Source organism: Crinia signifera, chromosome 1 (assembly GCF_055691185.1).
Source record: "Crinia signifera chromosome 1, ASM5569118v1, whole genome shotgun sequence".
In the NCBI taxonomy this organism is placed as follows: Eukaryota; Metazoa; Chordata; class Amphibia; order Anura; family Myobatrachidae; genus Crinia; species Crinia signifera.
This window is the reverse complement of record NC_139217.1, coordinates 80374642-80395355: the sequence shown is the minus strand read 5'-3', so window position 1 is coordinate 80395355 and position 20714 is coordinate 80374642. Positions and strand designations below refer to the sequence as shown.

The following is a 20714-nucleotide window of genomic DNA, read 5'->3' as shown; positions in this document are numbered from 1 at the left end:
AATGCCTCAATTGACCCGATTTTTCCATAGGAAACAATGTTAAATGGGCCACAGAGGCCAAATAGGCACCCTGAAGTGTATAATGGCCACCCGAATTGTTAACGCCACCCCACGATCAACGTCAACCCGATGCGTGGCGAGCGGCGGCGGTACGCGTCCTACGACCTTTTCATACCCCCACTATCCACGTCGGCGTGGAGTTGAGAATAGAAAGTGTGGCGAGCGCAGCGAGCCACCGAGCCCGAAGCGTGGCGAGCGCAGCGAGCCCCGCGAGGGTACGCGGACAGCTGTGAAGCCCGCGAGGGGACGCGGATACCTGTGAAGGTATCCGCGTCCCCTCGCGGGGCTCGCCACGCTTTGGGCTCGGTGGCTCGCTGCGCTCGCCACACTTTCTATTCTCAACTCCACGCCGACGTGGATAGTGGGGGTATGAAAAGGTCGTAGGACGCGTACCGCTGCGCTCGCCACGCTTCGGGTTGACGTTGATCATGGGGTGGCGTTAACAATTCGGGTGGCCATTATTCACTTTAGGGTGCCTATTTGGCCTCTGTGGCCCATTTAACATTGTTTCCTATGGAAAAATTGGGTCAATTGAGGCATTGAACAGGAAAATCGGGTCAATTGAGACATTTAACATTGTTCCCTATGGGAAATCTCGGGCATCTCGTCGGTCGCATTGCACCTGATTTTTTAGTGCATTCAATGCCCGAGATGGCCGCCCTTCTAAGTAAAGAGTACCAAAAATAGTGTACTGGCACAGCGAGGAAGCATGGCGATTACAGCGAGTCATGCAAGGGTACAAGGTACACTTATACGGAGTCCATGTCGACCTATGTTGACATAGACACCAAAAATGTTTAAATTGTGTTTACCTTTTCACAGTCAACCACATTCTTGTCAAATTTTTCCTTTTGTCTATTTTCTGTTACTGTCGATCTAGACGCTGCCGTTTATTTTAGGCGTTTGACTATTCGTAGTCGACCATTAGTGGTCAACCAAGTCATTGTCGTCAATGCATTATTATCCAGATATCGCTGATCTTCTATACCATAACAGATATTACTGTGCTGATAAAAATGCATGTTCATACAATGTACCACTAGAGGGCAGCCCAGTTTAAATAATCATATAATTAAACTACATCTTTTTCTCACACATGCACAAACACACAAAGGCCCTTATTCTGGTTCACTCGCAAAGGCAAATTCCTTCTCAAATGGACAAAACCATGTGCACTGCAGGTGGGGCAGATGTAACTTGTGCAGAGAGATTTAGATTTGGTTATTTTGTTTCTGTGCAGGGAAAATACTGACTGCTTTATTTTTACTCTGCAATATAGATATCATTTTGAAGTAAAACCCCACCCAAATCTAATTCTCTCTGCACAAGTTACATCTGCCCCACCTGCAGTGCACATGGTTTTGTCCATTTGAAAAGACATTTGCCTTTGCGATTGAACCAGATAAGGGCCAAAGTAGCAGGCATTTGCATCAAGAGGGCTTACTTACATGTGAGTTTATATCTAAAATGATGTTTGCCAATTCCATCGGTAAAATACCTCAAATACAAAAAAGTCAGGTTTTCACTGACTACAAGAAATTCAACAATTGCAAAATAAATGTGCAAAAGAACCACAACCAAAATATCTCAGCTTCATCCAAGGTTTGGAAATGTTTGGATACTGTATATAATTGGCTATAGGATCCTAAAGCATCAGGGGGTGGTTCTACAAAGTCACACAGTCTGTGGTGTTAGGATGTAATACCATATTACATCAGAGAGGTAATCACTAATCATGTATAAAGATAAAGGGTCTTTGTTACACACCATTGCTATTTGCTATATAGACACAAGGAAGGAGCTGATAAGAAAATAAATCCCCCAGCTGTACAGCAGTTTGCTGGCATACATTCATACTGTCGTCATTCAGAATATGGCCAATTATAGAATGCTGTCACAACATAGGCTGCGGTTAGGCTGTGGTTAGAATTGGGATACTCACCTTATGTAATGTAATACAACATGGGTGACTGGTCCATTGTGGACATTCGCATTCCCCTCTCCCCTCACTTGGGAATTGGCACAATATATCTCCAAATGACAGCTTGAAAAAACCCCTACAGTACAGTAAGTCCTTCTTTTCCTGAAAAAGTGGTGACATTTTACAGAAACAGTCTGGGTGGGTATGCCATTATCGCTGTGTAGGACATATCCCTGTGGGGACAGGTGAAATAAATAATGAATTATGGAAATGTTCTAAATCTCACTTAAACAGGGGCAAAGGCGTTTTAGGAAATGTGCAGATTTCTGTTGTGGGCTCCCAGGAGTGACATCCATGCAGATAACAGCAGACTCGGTGCTATCTTCTGCGCATGCGCCAAATCTCCCACACAGGGGCAGCACATATACCCAATATAGAAACTCTACTGCTTGGGGAGCTAAGATTACAAGATTGCCCTGTTATTACTATTGTGTGCTGTTTTGAAAATGAAAAGAGATGATATTGCCCATAGCGAACCAATCAGATTCTGTCTATCCTTTTCTAGAATGCAATGGAGAAATGAGAAAGCCCCATACACACTAGGTGATATTGTTCACCATATCGCTTGGAAAGGGCTAGTACGTACAAATCAGGTTGATAACGATGCGCACTCTCACATTTCGTTAATGACCCCTTCCCTCGTCCAAACATGATCGGACGAAGGAGTTCTCGTTGACAACGGTCATGCTGCAGCATGTCTGTCCCTCACCTCGCCATCAGCCCCCTCGCGCCCATCATCAGCAAGTGTATATACTCTTGCCGCTGCCAGCTGCTGCCAATATCAGCATCGGCGGGGATTGAATAATGTGTATGGCTATATCCAAAATCTGCTTGGTTGTCATGGGCGACTTCAGCTAGTTTCTATTGATACCAGGGGGTGAAATTATGAAGGGTTGTGTTGCAAAACCCGTCACTTCAGTTGTGTTACTGCCTGATAATTAAAAATGCTTCTACTAGCCATGTCTTACTGGAAAGGTATCATACCCCCCAACTTTTGTGGGACCGTCCCACCCCCTGCCCGGGGCCACCAGTGGGGGGGGGGGGGGGCAGTTGGAAGTCCCCCCAGCCTGACAGGAACAGCGTCTATTCAGCACTGCAGATGGGCGGAAAACAGGGGCGTGGCCTGAGAACGCATCAACCCGAAAAGCCACTCCCATTTTCATAGACTATGCCCAATTTTAAGGGGCTCACGCGTGTCCCATTTTAGACTTCACAAAAGTTGTGAGGTATGCAGTATATACATTGCCATTTTAAAAATCGGGAAGAAAAGTTCCCAAGTGATGGGTTTATATCCCGACTGTTCATAAATAAACCCACTTGAAATGAATAACTTCAAATCAAGCAAGAATTATATTCTAGTCAGGAAAACAAATCAGAACGCCAGCATATCGGGTGTGTGTCTATTCTGTAAATAGCACAGGTAAAAGGTCAAAGCATAACTATTGCCAGTTCATGCAATCCAGTCTGTTGTGGCAGTGTTGTAATAGGTCTTAACTCAATGACCTGATTTCTGTTTACCCTATTCACAGACATAAATCAGGAGATGACGCTCATCACATGGTTAGTAACTCAGGACATGGCGTCATCACCAACACACAGATTATTCATTTGTTACAGTTTAAATGTTATGCGATTTATAAAAATAGAGCTTAAATCTATTTTTATATTAATGTACACACGCACACACACACACGCACGCACACGCTTAAAAATAAAACAATGATTTATTTTAATATATTTACAAATGTAGATGTTGTACAATGAAGGAAGGCCTTACAGAGCGGTCTGCTCACAGATGTATTAAGAGGTAGATAATTAGTGGTAGATGGCCAGGGTATACGTTTGTGTAGTGAGTATAAAATGGAAAATAATTGACATCTTTTCTATATACAGTAATTTGCAGTATGTAACTGTGGATCAGATATACGGCCTGATTCAGGTTAGCTCGCTATGCAGCGTAAATTAGCTGCATAGCCAGAGGGTAAAGGTCACCTGCCGGGCGAGCCAATGGCCTCAATTGCATGAGAATTGATGTGATGGCTTACATATCCATTTGTATGCGGCCATACGGGCAAAAAAATCATTCGATGGTCGTCGTCATTGAATAATTTTATTACCCGTTCGCCAATAAAAGTCAGTCTGGACTGTCTTTTATTTGCCATGGACTTGGCTGAGAATGGGGCTTGCGTCATGTGACGTCAGCTGCCCGCCCTGAGCCTGTTTTCACATTGGGACGCCCACCATTTTTCTGGGCAAGTCCAGGAAACGCTGGGCGTTCCCATGCAACAGCCCACTATTCGCCCCCTTCCCACCCCCGTCTGTGCGAACGCCTTGGTGCAGGTCTGCACATGCATATTTACGCCCATAAGCATCAGCCCCTGGACCGAATTTGGGAAATAGCGAGCCAACCCCTAGTAGATACCTACTAATGTAACTGATTTTGTATTCATTGCCTTCTCCTAACCAACAGTAGCATATGACAATTCCATAGGTGAATGAGGGCTTCTCTCGCCTTACATTTATCAGACAATGTAATAGTAGCGAGAACGCAGCCATACAAAGAAATACTAAATAACAATGACTTTTACCATAACCAGGTAGATTGTTTGCTGATAACGAGAGAAATTGCAGCATCACTGGGACAGATCCCTTATAAAGTATCATCACAAAGTTCTACCACGTCCCAATACTAATTAAAATGTGTTTTCATATTTTGCATGATGAAATGTGCACAGCATTTATTTAGCGGTGTCTGTGGTCACCTTGCTGTAGTTATCAGTCATGTGACCGCTGGCCCAGCGATATGGCTTACGTAAAAGTCACCTGGTGGTATCGCCATAGATATTAGATTATGTATATGGCGTATGCCACAGAGGGAGAAAGAACAGCAGATATTTAGGCTCCTATTCAGAACTGAAAGGGCATAACTAGAAAGTTCTACATTCTTGTCATTTTGTAAGATCAGCAATCTGTTCCACACCCTCTACAGACATTCCTGTATTAGACAATAGGTGCTTGTTTCCAATCCCTATTATGCGGCTAATTACGTATTTAGCTTAGAAAATATAAATAAATGACAATCCTGCAGTGCAAGAACACAGTCTTTAGATGCCAGTAATTCTCTGTATCATTGCCAAACGCCTACAAGGAAGGCTGTCGTGTCACTTGTCTCTGCACTGCCTACATCATGTTCTCTCATCAGCCCATTTCCTAAATGTACAGTACATAGAATTTGCTTAGATCTCTACTGATCCCTTCAGTACCTCATAGAGAAAAATCCTAAAAGCATGCATTGACCCCTTAAGGCTTCCATAGGACCAAAAGGAGCAGACATGTTGAGTACAAATGTTGGATTTAACAATTCCAGTGTACCTGCACAAATCAAATGTCATTATGACAATTTAAATGAATTCAAATAACCCCATTTCACACCCACATATAAAACTTGGCCAATTACTGGATTAGATTTTTTAGTCCCTGAGTGGAGACACCGCTAACATTTATATTTCCACATGCTGTGGAGATACTGTACATCATTGTAGTGCAATCTGCAGTAAAATGACTTGTTATGCTGGGTACACACCAGGACGACTAGGGCCCGATCCCCACAATCTAGATCCAATTCCGATCAATTGGATGTAGATTGTGTGCTGATTGGGCCCTTTTCTGACCTGGTGTGGACCGATACCGATCCGATGCGCGGTCCCGTGGGTCGGTCGTTATCGAGATCCTAATGACGACCATAAAGCCGGGTGCGGGTCGCCATCGGATCGGACCCGCTCACGGTGCACATCGTGAGCGGGTCGTGCCCCCCCCCCACGTCACCGTGAGCGGGTCGGACGAGACACTGACGACCCGCTCACGATGTGCATTGTGAGCGGGTCGTCCTGGTGTGTACCCTACATTAGTGCAGCTGACACAGAGCATGGCTTTATGCTTGGGAAAAGCGGGATATAAAAAAGTTAAGAAATCCTAACGTATAATATACATACATTGTACAATTAATAAAATAATTTTCAGTTTTACAAATACTATGTACAGTAGGTTTTGTCACATGTAATAATTCAGCTACAACAGCCCAGTGTATGACTTGCCTGCAGCTAAAACCGATGCTAGGCGGCTGTCTCAGCTGCGTCCACAGCTATAAGTACCTTACACCTCAGAAGCTGACATCTCATAACAGGTTAATAAAAGCTTGTGTTCAGTTCAGATTCGCCAAGTCTGATCTACTTCGACGTTTGGCCAGTTGTTTTCTTTTATAAGTGCTTCTTTATATTGTAACAATATAATATTGTAATCACCTTCATATAAATGGAATCTTTTACACAATACAGTTGATGAAGTCAGCTGTCCCAACGTAATACAAAAAGTAGTCCAATGTAAAAATAATTAAAACTGGAGAAACTTTTTCCACCTTATTGTGAAACCACATTCGTTCTCATATAAAATATGTGAATACTTCATTTAAAAGAAGTCACTTTTCTGTCTCGATGCAGAACATACATACAGGTTTCTTGAGGTCTGGAGAATTATGGCACATTACCCCATGCAGCAATACAGGAACGTGCAAGCCTTCTGAAACTTTGTTCAGTGGTGTTGGTTAGCTCTGCTTAACACAGAATGATCATCCTCAAATGACAGCACAGCATGTTCCGCATTGCCAAGCAAACTGTGCTGGTCTTCTTGTCCAATTGAGGACATCGTTCTCTCTTTATGGATGCCGGATGTGATCTGGGTCCAGGTGATGTTGGTGTTCTTGAAAGCGTGCAAAAGGAAAATGCCAATGATAATTGTGAGGAAGCCACTCAATGTCCCAATCATGTCCTTCACATCCATGCTGTTCCATTCCTTGAACAAAATCACAGAACAAGTCACCACCATAGTGGTAAAAAAGACGTAATATATAGGGGTCACTATGGACGTATTGAAGACATCCAAGGCTTTGTTGAGATAGTTGATCTGTGTACTGACAGATATAATTAAAATGGCCAATAAGATGTAGAAAAGAGGGTCTTTGTAAACAGGCTTCCTCTCTATAAGTTCATGGATGGCTATGCCCAGACCTTTGACACTTGACACGGAGAAGGCACCAATTACAGAGCAAATGGCAATATACACTAGAATGTTTGTTTGACCGATCTTTGGTGCAACCGCGAAAATAAGGATCAAGGACATCACAACTGCCAGTGTAGCAAACGTAATGAAACCTATTGGTAAAGAAAGTACAAAATAAAAAATCTGAATACAGAAACAAGAATAGAACCATACACAAAGTTAGAAGACAATATAAAAACAGAGATGTTCAGAGAACAATGTTTAATGTTTTTTAGTTCTGCAGATGTGCAAATACGGGGCTACAATGTCACTGGCAGTGACCCAAATCCCACAACATGTTTAATATGCTGCTGGCATTTGAGTGTAATGATGGGTGGCATTGCAGAAACGGAAGGGGGTGTTGGCCCAATTTTCTGGATGGCTCATTTAGCAAACAACATTTGTGTCTGTTTTCCCCCAGATCAGCCATTTTGTGGTGTTAGTTGGAAATATCAAGTATCCCCCGAAGGTATGTAGAAGAGTTTCCAGCAGATATCTCCAATACCTGCTGCAATCTATGAGGGATGCGATGCTGCCACATTTAGAATTCTAAATTCTTCTAGAATTAGTATTCTCAATATTGACCCCTGCAGCTATTGCTATCTGAAGATGGCAATAGCCCATTGTAGTCTATGGGCTATACACCGCATACCTGGCTGGCACAGGGTTCCACTAGAACCTTCCCCGAATGTGGCCACTGTGGATGTGCGGTCAGCGGGACTGTGCTTTCCCTGGCAGCAGTCACAGCACATAGGGAGCACCTGTCAGAGCGTCTGTCTCTGTTGGTTTTCATTGATACAGGTCGCCGTCATTGATCGCATTCTGCAATGTAATCTTGGGCACTAATATCACACCCAGGTCGCATTGTAAATGCAATCAATGATAAATGGGCTGATTGGAAACAGATAAAGTGGACTTAGATAAGTTCCAACCAGCCTCTAACTGTAATTTTTTAACAGCCTGTGATGCAGCAGTTAGGAGCTGATTGGCTGAGACTTTTGGGGTTATTTTGGTTCACTCTTTCTGACAAAATCCTTCTTAGATGGACAAAACCATGTGCACTGCAGGGGGGCAGATGTAACGTGCACAAAGTTATATTTGGGTGAGTTATTTAATTTCTGTGCAGGGAAAATACTGACTGCTTTATTTTTACACTGCAATATAGATCTCACTTTGAAGTAAAACCCCACCCAAAACTAATTCTCTCTGCACAAGTAACATCCGCCCAACCTGCAGTGCACATGGTTTGTCCAAAGAAGGAATTTATCAGAAAGAGTGAACCAAAATAACCCCCTTTATCTCCATCCACTTAATCCCTGTTATCGGGTTTTTACCGCATTTTGGGATGCTCTAAGCATCTCCCGCTGGGTTACCGCGGCGGGGAGAATCGCCAGAAAAATCTGGCGATGCCCCATAGAAGCCTATGGGCTTCTAACGCAAACCCACCGCCGCCCCGCACGGACCCCTGCCGCCCCGCATCAACCCCCCCTTACCTGTGTCAGGGCAGCACAGAGCTGTGCAGCCCGGACCTGTGACCTCCTCCTCCTCCCTGCACTAAAATCCTCTTCTGGGTGCAGGGAGGAGGAGAGCCCGGCGCAGCAGCAGCACTAGCAGCGCCGGGTAAGGGAGGGAGGGGGGAGCTGTCCTTTGCCATAATTATTGCATATGTTAGAACATATGCAATTATGTATGCGATGGGCGGCGAAGGAGGGCGGAGCTGAGCCGTGATTTTTAGAGAATCTCCCCCAAAGTTAGTGGTCAGATAAAGCAGCGTTATGTATATTTTTAGATCATCTGTAAATTTGCTGCCTATGGATTTTTTTTGTTGAAATACCAACCTGGATCTCTTAGTTTAACCTCCATAGCATGCAGGGACGTGACCTCCTCCTCGTGTGGAGCATGTATTACCATCATAGTGGAGCCAAGGATACACAGGAGACATCCCACCTTCCCGTGAATGTTCAGCTTTTCATGCAGGTAATAGGACGAGAGCACCGCACTAATAACACACAACAGACATAAGCTTCATTCACTTTTAGAATGGGATTCATCGCGCTTTTTTGAACTGGTTGCAAATGTATTGTTATTCAATAGGACCACAGTAGTTTGTTAGCTTTCTATTACAATACGTCTGCTACAATACAGTACATGGCCAAATATATGTGCATATATTACATGTTAGGTTATAGAGCTTATTGGGGGAAATGTATCAATTTCAGAGAGGGCTCAGGGGAGGGAGGGTTAATAATCCGCACACAGTTAGAATGAGTCCCTTTTTCTTGGGATTCCGGAGGTCACAGACACACATTGACAAAACAGACATATACGTGAAGTGCTTGTATTGCACCTATAAAGAGAGAAAAGGTGTGTATTCATATAGATTTTAAGAAATAGGCTTATTCTTCAGTGTCTTTTTACTGTCGCTTCAAAAAATAAAGTGTAGCAGTTTGCCTTCTTGGCCTTTCACTGTTGGTGATAAGTGTTACACTGTATCAGTTGGAAAGTGTAGGAAGAGAAAGCTGCTAATACAGGAAATGGACAACACTGAACGTCACACTTACCAGATGAGGACACTCAGCGCACCAAGTGGTGTCACCAGAGTGGCAGGTGCAAAGGCGTATGCAGCAAAGTTGGCAGCTTCTCCTGCCCCCACTAGAAATGAGGAAGGTCAAGAGATAAAGGTTAGAGAAAAGAAAGGTGATCCATTATATTTTCTACTTTCCCATTACCCCTGTATACTCTATACAGCACATATTCACTTCCAGAGGGCCTATAAAGACTGCTTTTCTAGGATGGATAACACGATTTCTCCCCATATGGGCATACAGTATACAGTATATATATATATATATCGCGATGGCGGCGGCACTCAGGACTTCATACAAATAACAACAGGAGGCTGTGTAAAGTTCAACGTTTCAGCGCTTGTCGCGCTTTTATCAAGAACAGCATGATAAAAGCGCGACAAGCGCTGATAGGTTGAACTTTACACAGCCTCCTGTTGTTATTTGTATGAAGTCCTGAGTGCCGCCGCCATCGCGATATATCTATTGGGCCCCCTGTATCCACAGTGCGCCCCCCCGGAAGGCACCAGGCGAGTATTCACGTATCCGGAGTGCCGGGGACCACCGTACATATATATATGTATGTATGTAGGACCAGTAATACAGGATGTAGTTAATATCCCACTCAGTCACCACTCCAACTGTCAGAATTCTAACAGCAACCTACTGACCTTGTAGATCCTGATTGTAAACCCTGGGGTTAGGGATAGGCACTAGGTGGAGGTTAGAGTTATGTACCTTTCCCACTGCAGCCTTAAAACGGTATATTGCCGATTTTTGAGGGCAAAATACCGTTTAAGGCTGCAGTGGGAAAGCGCCAGAGTTGAAATACCATTTAAAGTTAAATGGTATTTCAACCCGTTTCCAAAGCAGAGTTTTACACGGTAATCTACCGTTTAAGAGGCAATGGGAATGCATCTTAAACGGTAGAGATGAGGGCTGATTTTTTCAGCCATCATCTCCGTGTGTGTACGCTGCCGGGCTGAAAGATTAACCACTTTCAGCCCGGCGGTACGCCCCGCTGCCACCCCCCGCCCCCCCCTCCTGTTATACTCACTTGTCCACGCTGCCCCGCTGTGTCCGGCTGGCTGCTGCTGCGGCTGGATGCCGTTAGCGACGCTGGTCCGGCCACATGCCCCGCCTCCCTCCGTCCTGCTCCACACGGAGCAGCACTGGCCACCAATGTTTTATTTTGTAAGCCAGTAATATATAGATTGCTGGCACATGCCAGCAATCTATATATTTCTGGAACCACTGGGCACCAATGACAAACCTAAGCCAGTAATATATAGATTGCTGGCACATGCCAGCAATCTATATATTTCTGGAACCACTGGGCACCAATGACAATCATAAGCCAGTAATATATAGATTGCTGGCACATGCCAGCAATCTATATATTTCTGGAACCACTGGGCACCAATGACAAACCTAAGCCAGTAATATATAGATTGCTGGCACATGCCAGCAATCTATATATTGCAGGCACCACTGGGCACCAATGATTTAGTTATTAGGCAGTAATATATACATAGCTGGCACTGGCCAGCAATGTATATATTACTGTCCACCATGGGTTAAATCGAGCCGACACATAGCACAAATGTCGACGGCTGCGGGATTTGTACGCACCACTGGCCCCTCCCCCACCTTTTATTATGTAAAAAAACAACTGTGGGTGTGCACCTTTTTATCCCTGAAAAGCCCATTAAAGTCACAGGCACTCATTTGTGTTGTAAAAACGTTTTGAAGAGCTAAAACGTTTTACCTGCAATGGGAATGGTACTTAAATGGCATTTAAAACTGTAATCTGCTGCAGTGGGAATGCTAAATACTGTTTAAGATTACCTGTAACTTAAAACGCGTCTGCAGTGGGAAAGCAGCATTAGCCTGCAGGAGGGGATGGTTAAGGATTTGTTATGTTTTGGTACAGGTTAAAATACAGTACTCACTGAAATCTATCCAGATCCCAGTGAATCCAATGTATACCATATTACTTAAAGACCCTACACAGCACAATCCACTGGAGGACTGGGCAGTATCCAGGAGACCTGTCTCCTTTCCAGCTACCTGAAATTCATGAGTCTGGGAAAATAACACAGCCCAGAATGAATCAAATTCCTCTGTGAGATGCTCTCTGCTTCCATGTCTGTCTAAGCTGCAGCTAAGACAAACAAGGAGTGGAGAACATCAAAGAGAAATATCTGCCTAAACTTGTACTCTTGTGGCTCCTGGAATAAACCGATTCCTTAAACCAGTCAGAAATATGCAGAAATTGCTGGTGCTATTCACAAATGCTGGTTATTTGGGGCTTTTGAAGTCTGAGGCGTAGGACGGAAGCCTCTATGATTTGTGTGATCATTCCGTGAATCCTTTATTGCTTAACTAACGGCTGTATATTGAGGGTGGCAATAAATCTGATGCAAGAGCAGAATATCATCACCACCCTGATGAATGAATAGGTGTGCCCACACATGTAAACACTCTACCGGCTGCGTCCTATCCAGCTGGCACAGCACCGACAGTAAGACTTACTTGACAGAAGTCCAGCCCACCAGAGCCATTCTTTCAGGTAAGAAAATCCGCCCTGTCCTGTAAAACAACATTCTCCATATTAGACAGTAATGTCAGTACAATCACCATTACTAAGAGGTATCTTTCAGCTACAGGGTGTAACTGGTCAGGTGACTTCCAGAATCCAATTACCATGCTGAGCAATGCCACCTCACAGTGACGCCTTGCTTGCAGCAACATTATTAAGAAATTCTTTAGGACTGTATGTACTATGCATCCAACGTTCAGAGGACACGTTAGTTACACGTGTGCCTAATAATGCATATAAAGTAGATAGGAGGAGACCAGGACTTGGAAGACTCCATTCGGAAACTGTAGTGCTACTTGGCACCACAGAAGCCTGTGTACAGCAAAACCAAACAGTACATTTATGGTATTTTGTGATGTGCTCAGCAGAACTCTATTATTATGCTACCGTCCATCATGGTTACCGATTACAGCAGTGGATCACTAAACAGCAGTGAGGTGCTGTGGTACTGATGGATGAGCAGCGGCACTCAGTGGTGGCTGATGGTTGCTAATAAAGTGATGATTCTCTCACATAACCAAGATATATGGAGCTAAGATGTAACCGGGTGTGAGTTTGGGAAATGTGCACATTTTTACGACAATATAAAAGAGGGGGGGGGGGACATGCAAACTCGCATGTTTCGCACGCTCCCACAACTCGTAATGGCCAACTCCCATTCAGATGTTTTCCTATGGTCTGTTCTGCCCCAGAAGAAACTTACCACTGAAGGGGCTGGTGCTGCTCTCCTGTGGCTGTGGTGCTCCACTGGGGCTGCTGCTGCTGACGTCTGGGGTTCAGGAGCCCAGCGATTATCTGAGAGGAGCCAGCAGCGGGGGCCCCCGGCATGGGCGTAACTACCATAGGTGCAGGGGGTGCAGCTGCTATGGGGCCCAGAGCTTGGGGGGGGGGGGGGGGGCATCTTCCCTCTGTAAGTGAGATGTGCTATCTAAAATTATTAGCATTGGCTGGTAAATAGGGGCCCTTACAAAATTTTGCTATGGCACCTATAAACATCTAGTTACGCCCCTGGCCCCCGGGGTACAATCCACAGGGTGAGTGGAGCGATGATTTGGGGGACCGACGAGGGGGGAGCGGACGTGTGAGTGGTGCCACATATTTTTAGAGCAAGGGTCCCAGATATTTTAGAATGAGTACTGGGCTCCACTAGCAGTTGTATAATGTCCCCTTGTTTTAATTGTCAATGCCCACCACTGACTGCATGGATCAAGGGGTTCTTATCTGACATCAAATTCTATGGGGTCAATCCTATTAAATTCCCCGTCGCTGTCTATTGATCAGCAAGCACTTTTCTACGAATTCTGGATGCATTTAGTGCTAATAGGATCGACCCCTATGTTTGTAACTCAGCTTTGGGTACAAACTATATCCAGAAAGCGATCACATGACCATGGAAAAAGTTGATTAGATTTTATGAATAAGTGATTACTGTATAATGCAGTTTAACGTTGAGTCTAAATTTACCACTCTCTGATTGTGTTTATTTTGTTTCTTTATTGATTTTTTCCCTTTTATAGCAATTACAACACAAACCATAAAAATCAGTGACCTTTTCACTACAGCTAGGTTACATTCCACCCACTGCAGACACGTTCTCTTTAGCTCAAATATATCACGATTATCTTTCCTATAAAAAGGTTACACACTGTTCTAAAAAGAGATTGATTAAACAATTTGCCATGTCAAAGTCCACCATGAAGGTGTGAGTTGGTAATCACCGGACCCTTACCTGACCCTCCTCTAGGCTAATCCTAACCCACTATTACCTCCCTTATAGCAGCCCAAGCCACACCCTAATGCCGAAACCCAACCCCCCTCAGTGGCCTAACTCTAACCTGTCCCTGCATCTATCTATAAAAAGATTCTGGGATAGCGGGTCGACAATGTGTAGGTCAGCAGTCACTACTGTAGGTCGACCACTAATGGTCAACAGTGACTAGGTCAACATCTATAAATCTTCGATATACTCTAGGTCGCCATTGACAGATCATCACAAGCAAAAGGTCGACATTGGCATGGTTGACGCTGAAAGGGTCGATACGAGTTTACACGGTTTTGGAATTTATGTCGTATAAGTGCAGGGCCGGCATTTGACTAGGGCGCCGGCCACTGGGGGGCGGTAGTTGGGAGCAGGGCAGGAGGGAGAGCTGGAGGTCTGGCTTAGCGGGCAGGAGGGAGGGCTCGCTGCGCTGTGTGCAGTTCAGTCCCGGACCCCGGTGCATGTTAACTGACATTTTCCTCCACCCGCACCGCGTACAGCCGGGTGAGCGGCTGTACACGGTGCGGGTAGAGGAAGATGTCAGTCACACTGCGTCGGGACTGAACTGCTAGACCTCCCTCCTGCCCGCTAAGACAGACCTCCAGCTCTCCCTCCCGCCCACTGAGCTAGACCCGAGCTCCTCCTGATGGGTGAGTAATTATATATACACCGGAACAGCACGGCGGCCGTATCCCTCTCCCCCCCAAAATCAGCGCGCAGGCCGCATCACGCATCACACACCCCCCCCCCCCAGGAGCAGCACGGCATCCGTATTCCTCCCCACCCCCCACCCGTGGAGCAGGTGAGCGCCGGGGCACCCCCCCGCCTGGGGCGCTCCGGCGCCTTGCACCGGCACTGTATAAGTGCACATACCGTATTATACACCATATACCTTTGCATTGTTCGCTGCGCTCGCCATGCTTCAGGCACGGTGCCCTGCTGCGCCCAGCACACTATTATCTAACTCTATGCCCACTTGGATGGTAAAGTATGAACCAAGTCATTCTAAACAACAAAGAAACATGAAAACCTGTGTCGTCCTTTTCAGTGTACACCATGGCAATGTCGACATTTTGCTTGTGTCAACCTTCTGTCCATGTCAACCTAATGTATATCGACCATTTACAGGTGTTGACCTAGTCAATGTCAACCATTAGTGGTTGACCTAGGGACTGTTGACCTAGACATTGTAGACACAGGGACTGGATACCCTATAAAACATATGTCCAAGTGTGTAAAGGAGTCTATATAGAGTAGGTAATGAAAATGTATTAAAGGTGTTCAAGTATAGGAAGTTATAAACAACAAAAATGAATAACATAGGAAACAAACCCGATTTGGTCATGAATAGAGTTGATGCCACAGATCATTACCAGCATTCATTAACAAGTTTGGTATGAGAGGCTGACACACTGACACTATCTGCACGTTACATCAGCCCCACCTGCAGTGCATATGGTTTTGTGCATTAGGGCGGGATGTACTAAGGGGAAAATGCGGTAAAACCCCTGTTTCACCGCATTTTCCTATGTATTAAAACCCCGCCGCCACTTTACCGCATTGTAGGGTGGCGATACCCTATAGAAGCCTATGGGCTTCTATCGCCACCTGACGCCAACCCAACGTCTCCGCCAACCCCCCTGTCCCCCTCACTCTCGCTTACCTTAGTCCAGGTCCTCCTGGACCCAGAAGGTAAGCCCTTCCTCCCCCTAGTAATGCAGCCGGACGTCCTTACGGCTGCAGGGGGAAGGAGGAGGTGCCGGGGACAGCCTGCTTAGCTGTCCCTGGCGTGAGGGGAGAGGCAGGCGGCAGGGAGATGACAGAGACCCCCCGCACACCACAGGTATCACGGGGGGTCTCCGTCACCGCACCGCGATGCCAGCCACATATGTTAGTACATATGCGCTGGCATCGCAGCGGGCAGGCGGTGATGGGAGGGGATGTATTTTACTACATCCCGCCCTTAGAGAGTGTTTGTTTTTACTAGAGAATCAGAATAACCCCCTTAGTGTGGGCACAGTGACTATATTAATCTAACAATACAACCACCGGGATCCAATATCCAGAGATGGATTTACTGCTCATTACAGAATCTATGCATGATGGTGTTAGAACTTTAAACATGAGGATAATTGTCACGTTTAAAGTTAAAACACCAACGCAGGTAACCCGTAAGCATAAAATCCCTGTTGGGATCCCGGTGCCAGCTTTGTGATATTGACATACTCATTGTGCAAATAGTGAGTATCTACCTCTATACATAAAACCGTAAACCCCTTGATTCTGAAAAGTATAACCAAAAGCAATCCTATCAGAAATATAGGAGGTTATTCTGGTTGGTGCGTAATTTTCTGAATTCTTTCTGAGCGGTCCGCACGCTACGCTGTGCGGACATGGGGGGTTATTCTAGTTCACTCGGAAAGGCACAATCAGACTCTAATGGACAAAACCATGTGCACTGCAGGTGGGGCTGATGTAACATGTGCAGAGAGAGTTAAATTTGGGTGTTTTATTGTTTCAGTGCAGGGTAAATACTAGCTGATTTATTTTTACACTGCAATTTAGATTTACGTTTAAAGTTTTCCCCTCACCCAAATCTAACTCTCTATGCACATGTTACATCAGTCCCACCTGCAGTGCACATGGTTTAGTCCATTAGAGAGTGATTGTGCCTGTCCGAGTGAACTAGAATAACCCCCTTGGTACGAAGAAACGCCTACCGGTCCTCCGCATTCGGACGGACTCACACTTTAAGAAGAGGGCGTGTTTTAAGACGACATCCAAACCTTGCGTGTGTGGTGGACACACACATATTCTGCACGGTCTTACAGCGTCTACACGGTCTTACCGCGTCAGAACGGACGGGAACATGGCCGTACGCACCGATGCGGTGTATTTCCGCAAAACATACCACTATCTTTTGATCCCCAAATGTGTGCTGTTATTGGTAAATGTAAAAGTGACATGTATATTTATATTAGTGAAAGCAAGTTCTGTCCATTGCTTGCAGTGTAAATGTGTGTAACAAATGCAGCCGTGCTTTCAGCATAGATTTGTGTGTTTAGTAATGGTCCATTTAAGCTGCAAGGTTTCCAATTGAAGCAATGAAAAGAGTGTAATTAATGAGTAATGAGCAGAGGAGTGGATTGTATTGTGTTCAGGTGACATTGGTTCAGGTGCGGGAGTACTAATTGGGCGATCCAAATGCCTAGCGCATGACCGAGTGGTGTCCGCAAAGAAATACTTGCTTATGGACACCGCATATTTGCCTTTTGCTTCGTTTGCAGTCGGTGTTCAGTCCGAATGCATGCCTACCAGAATTAGTGCACTCCCTCGTGTACGCCCATGTTTACGCCCAGTTTAGCCCACTTTGAAACTACGCCCCTGTGTACTTCCGAATGACGCCCATAATACGCCCATATCTCCCGAGTGAATGCGGTGCACATTTCTGTACGGTATTAGTGAGAACAAGTACGGAGACCTTGCGTGGCACATGCGCATAGCGTTGCCTACGCATGCGCAGAAGGCTAAAAAGAATTCGGAAATTTACGCATCGACCAGAATAAGGCCCATAGAGACAAAAATACAAAATCATAATATAAACTTTAAAGATTTTTCATTGGGTCTACATCTTGAGGACTGTCTGTACGCCTGTCAGACTGTATCAAACTATTTTTTTATAGCATCTGGAGGGCAAATAACAGCTGGCCATACATCTACAGATTTATTGTCAGATCTGGCTGGTTGGAACAAAAGAACAAAAACCTGACAATAGATCAGAGCAAGTGACTGTTGACCATTTACTGTGAAATGCTGGAAAACTGACCAAATGTCATTCAGATATTACCAGGTTCTTGTTCCAACCAGCCAGATCAGACAATCAATCTGCAGTTGTACAAGGAAATTGCCGGAAAATGCTATTTTGTCAATCCCCATGCACTGGCGCAGAGGCAGATATACCATTGGTGCAGCAGGTGCATTGCATTGCAGCGGGGCCACCTCAGGGGCCCACTGTTGCCCACACCATTATCCCCTGCCACTCTGCATCACTGCCTGGTATGAAACGCACCTACAGTATATACAGGTGATCTGCCTATTAGACTTCAACGTTTCATTCTGTTTTAAGTGGTTTTTGGTAGTATTCTCACATAGCGCACTGATCTCACTTAGGTCAGCAGATATGTTAGGGCCTGGTACAATGATAACTCTGGTGCTCCCCCCCCCCCTCCCCCTCCAACTTTAACCCCTTGAGCGGCAGATTTTTATTACATTGCATGTTGTGTTTTTTATTATTTTAATTAATATTCACTAGGCAATGTAATGTAACAATGCTGCACTACTGCTGAGCACAGAGGGCCAAAATAGCATCTGCACTTTGATGTTACATTTACATTGCAGGAAAGGGCAGATGGGAGAGGGCAGCATTGTGCGTCCTGCGGTTCGGAGAGTTGCATGATGTCACTATCCCAGGGTTGCCTACAGGGTTGTCCCGGAAAAGGAGGGTAACCCTCCCGCATATCCCTCCATCTCCCGCGAACTGTCTGGATCCCCCCTGGTCATCTGTCTCGACCCATACCAATGAGGATAGTGCATAGTTAGCTCACTATGCGGGTTATTCTAGTTCAGTCTTTCTGAGAAAATCCTTCTTAGATGGACAAAACCATGTGCACTGCAGGTGGGGCAGATGTTACTTGTGCAGAAAGAATTAGAGTTGGGTTGGGTTTTACTTCAAAGTGAGATCTATATTGCAGTGTAAAAATAAAGCAGTCAGTATTTAACCTGCACAGAAACAAAATAACTCACCCAAATCGAATTCTCTCCGCACATTTTACATCTGCCCCCCTGCAGTGCACATGGTTTTGTCCATCTAACAAGGATTGTGTCAGAAAGAGCAAACTAGAATAAGGCCCTACAGTATGTACCAGATTATATTTTCTTTCTACTTCTGCTTATTACTGTTAGTTAACCACTGCTGCAATGTGTTCCCATCCATAATATGACATCCAATTTAGATTAATTACAGATTTTAAATAAAACCGCAATGAATAATTCAGGCACTTCCTGTGCAGCAACAGGTGATATATCATCTCCACAGCAGTCCTTTATAATACACGCTATAGCTAATAGCTGGGACGCCCTGCTTATCTTATCATGAACAAATATGCATTATTTTCCTTACCCGCTCTGGTGATTCCTTTCTCAGCCAATCGTAAGAGGCCTTTTTTCTTCATGATAAAACTCGACCCAATGAAAAGGCTGGAGCTTATTGCAAGCATTAAACCAATGTAGAGGTTGTATTTGTTTCTGAAAGATGTCGCAGAGCTCAAGTTCGTGTCGTTGGTTAAAGGACTCATGTTGTGTACGGTGAATGGAAATGTGCTCTGAGATGTGTTCATTATCTGACACCATGCCTGGGAAATACTGTGAGGACACGCCAATGACAAGACAGCACCTATTAGGGGAGATAAAACACACACGATAAATTAGGACTAATATTTCACAATTACAAGGATATATATGCAGAACACATACAGACTGCACATTGATTTTACAGACTGCACAATGCTCAACTTGTCCCAGCTCTGAAATAGCACAGATGGGTGTGGTGCAAAATGTCAATATTCAGACTGTCAACATGGTATGGATGTTAGGTCGCCATGTGACCTAATGTTATCATTCTCAATGTTGACACTGGCAGAATGCAGACATTGTGTATGTAGTCAGTAAGCATGTCAGTAAGCAATCCACAGCCTATACTTGCCCTTACCACAGCCTAAGCCTAACTGCAGTCTAATGCTAACACAAACCACAGCCTATACTAGCCCTAACCACAGCCTAAGCCTAACTGCAGTCTAATGCTCCCTCTAATCTCAGCATAACCCTAACCACAGCCTATGCTAGCTCTAACCACAGCCTAACCCTAAATGCAGTCTAATGCTAACACAAACCACAGCCTATGCTAGCCCTTACCACAGCCTAACCCTAACTGCAGTCTAACGCTAACCCAAACCACAGCCTATACTAGCCCTTACCACAGCCTATGCTAGCCCTAACCACAGCCTAACCCTAACTGCAGTCTAATGCTAACACAAACCACAGCCTATGCTAGCCCTTACCACAGCCTAAGCCTAACTGCAGTCTAATGCTAACCCAAACCACAGCCTATACTAGCCCTTACCACAGCCTATGCTAGCCCTAACCACAGCCTAACCCTAACTGCAGTCTAATGCTAACACAAACCACAGCCTATACTAGCCCTTACCACAGCCTAAGCCTAACTGCAGTATAATGCTAACCCAAACCACAGCATATGCTAACCCTTAACACAGCCTATGCTAGCCCTAACCGCAGCCTAACCCTATCTGCAGTCTAATGCTAACACAAACCACAGCCTATGCTAGCCCTAACCACAGCCTAACCCTCCTACAGTCTAATACTAACTGTAATCTCAGCATAACCCTAACCACAGCCTATGCTAGCCCTAACCGCAGACTAACCCTAACTGCAGCCTATTGCTAACTGTAATCTCAGCATAACCCTAACGGTCCACAGCCTATGCTAGCCCTTACCCTAAGCACAGCCTAACCCTAACATCTACCACAGCCTAACCTTAACTGCAGCCTAATGCCAACCCTAATCTCTAACCCTAAACCC

At 45.1% G+C, this 20714-nt stretch overlaps 1 protein-coding gene across 2 annotated transcripts in view; it reads right to left on the bottom strand.

Annotated features, from left to right (window-relative positions):
- Window positions 1-1440: 1440 nt before the first annotated feature.
- The window catches only part of NIPAL1 (NIPA like domain containing 1), a 67952-nt gene continuing 48678 nt past the window's right edge, over window positions 1441-20714 (bottom strand). For both annotated transcript variants that reach the window (XM_083168019.1, XM_083168002.1), the window contains exons 2-6: window positions 19240-19512; window positions 12235-12291; window positions 9697-9787; window positions 8974-9134; window positions 1441-7248 (exon numbers count right to left, since the gene is read on the bottom strand). In XM_083168019.1, the coding sequence (XP_083024145.1) occupies window positions 6629-7248; window positions 8974-9134; window positions 9697-9787; window positions 12235-12291; window positions 19240-19456 (1146 nt within the window). In that variant the 5' untranslated portion in view covers window positions 19457-19512 and the 3' untranslated portion in view covers window positions 1441-6628. The remainder of the gene's footprint in view (window positions 7249-8973; window positions 9135-9696; window positions 9788-12234; window positions 12292-19239; window positions 19513-20714) is intronic.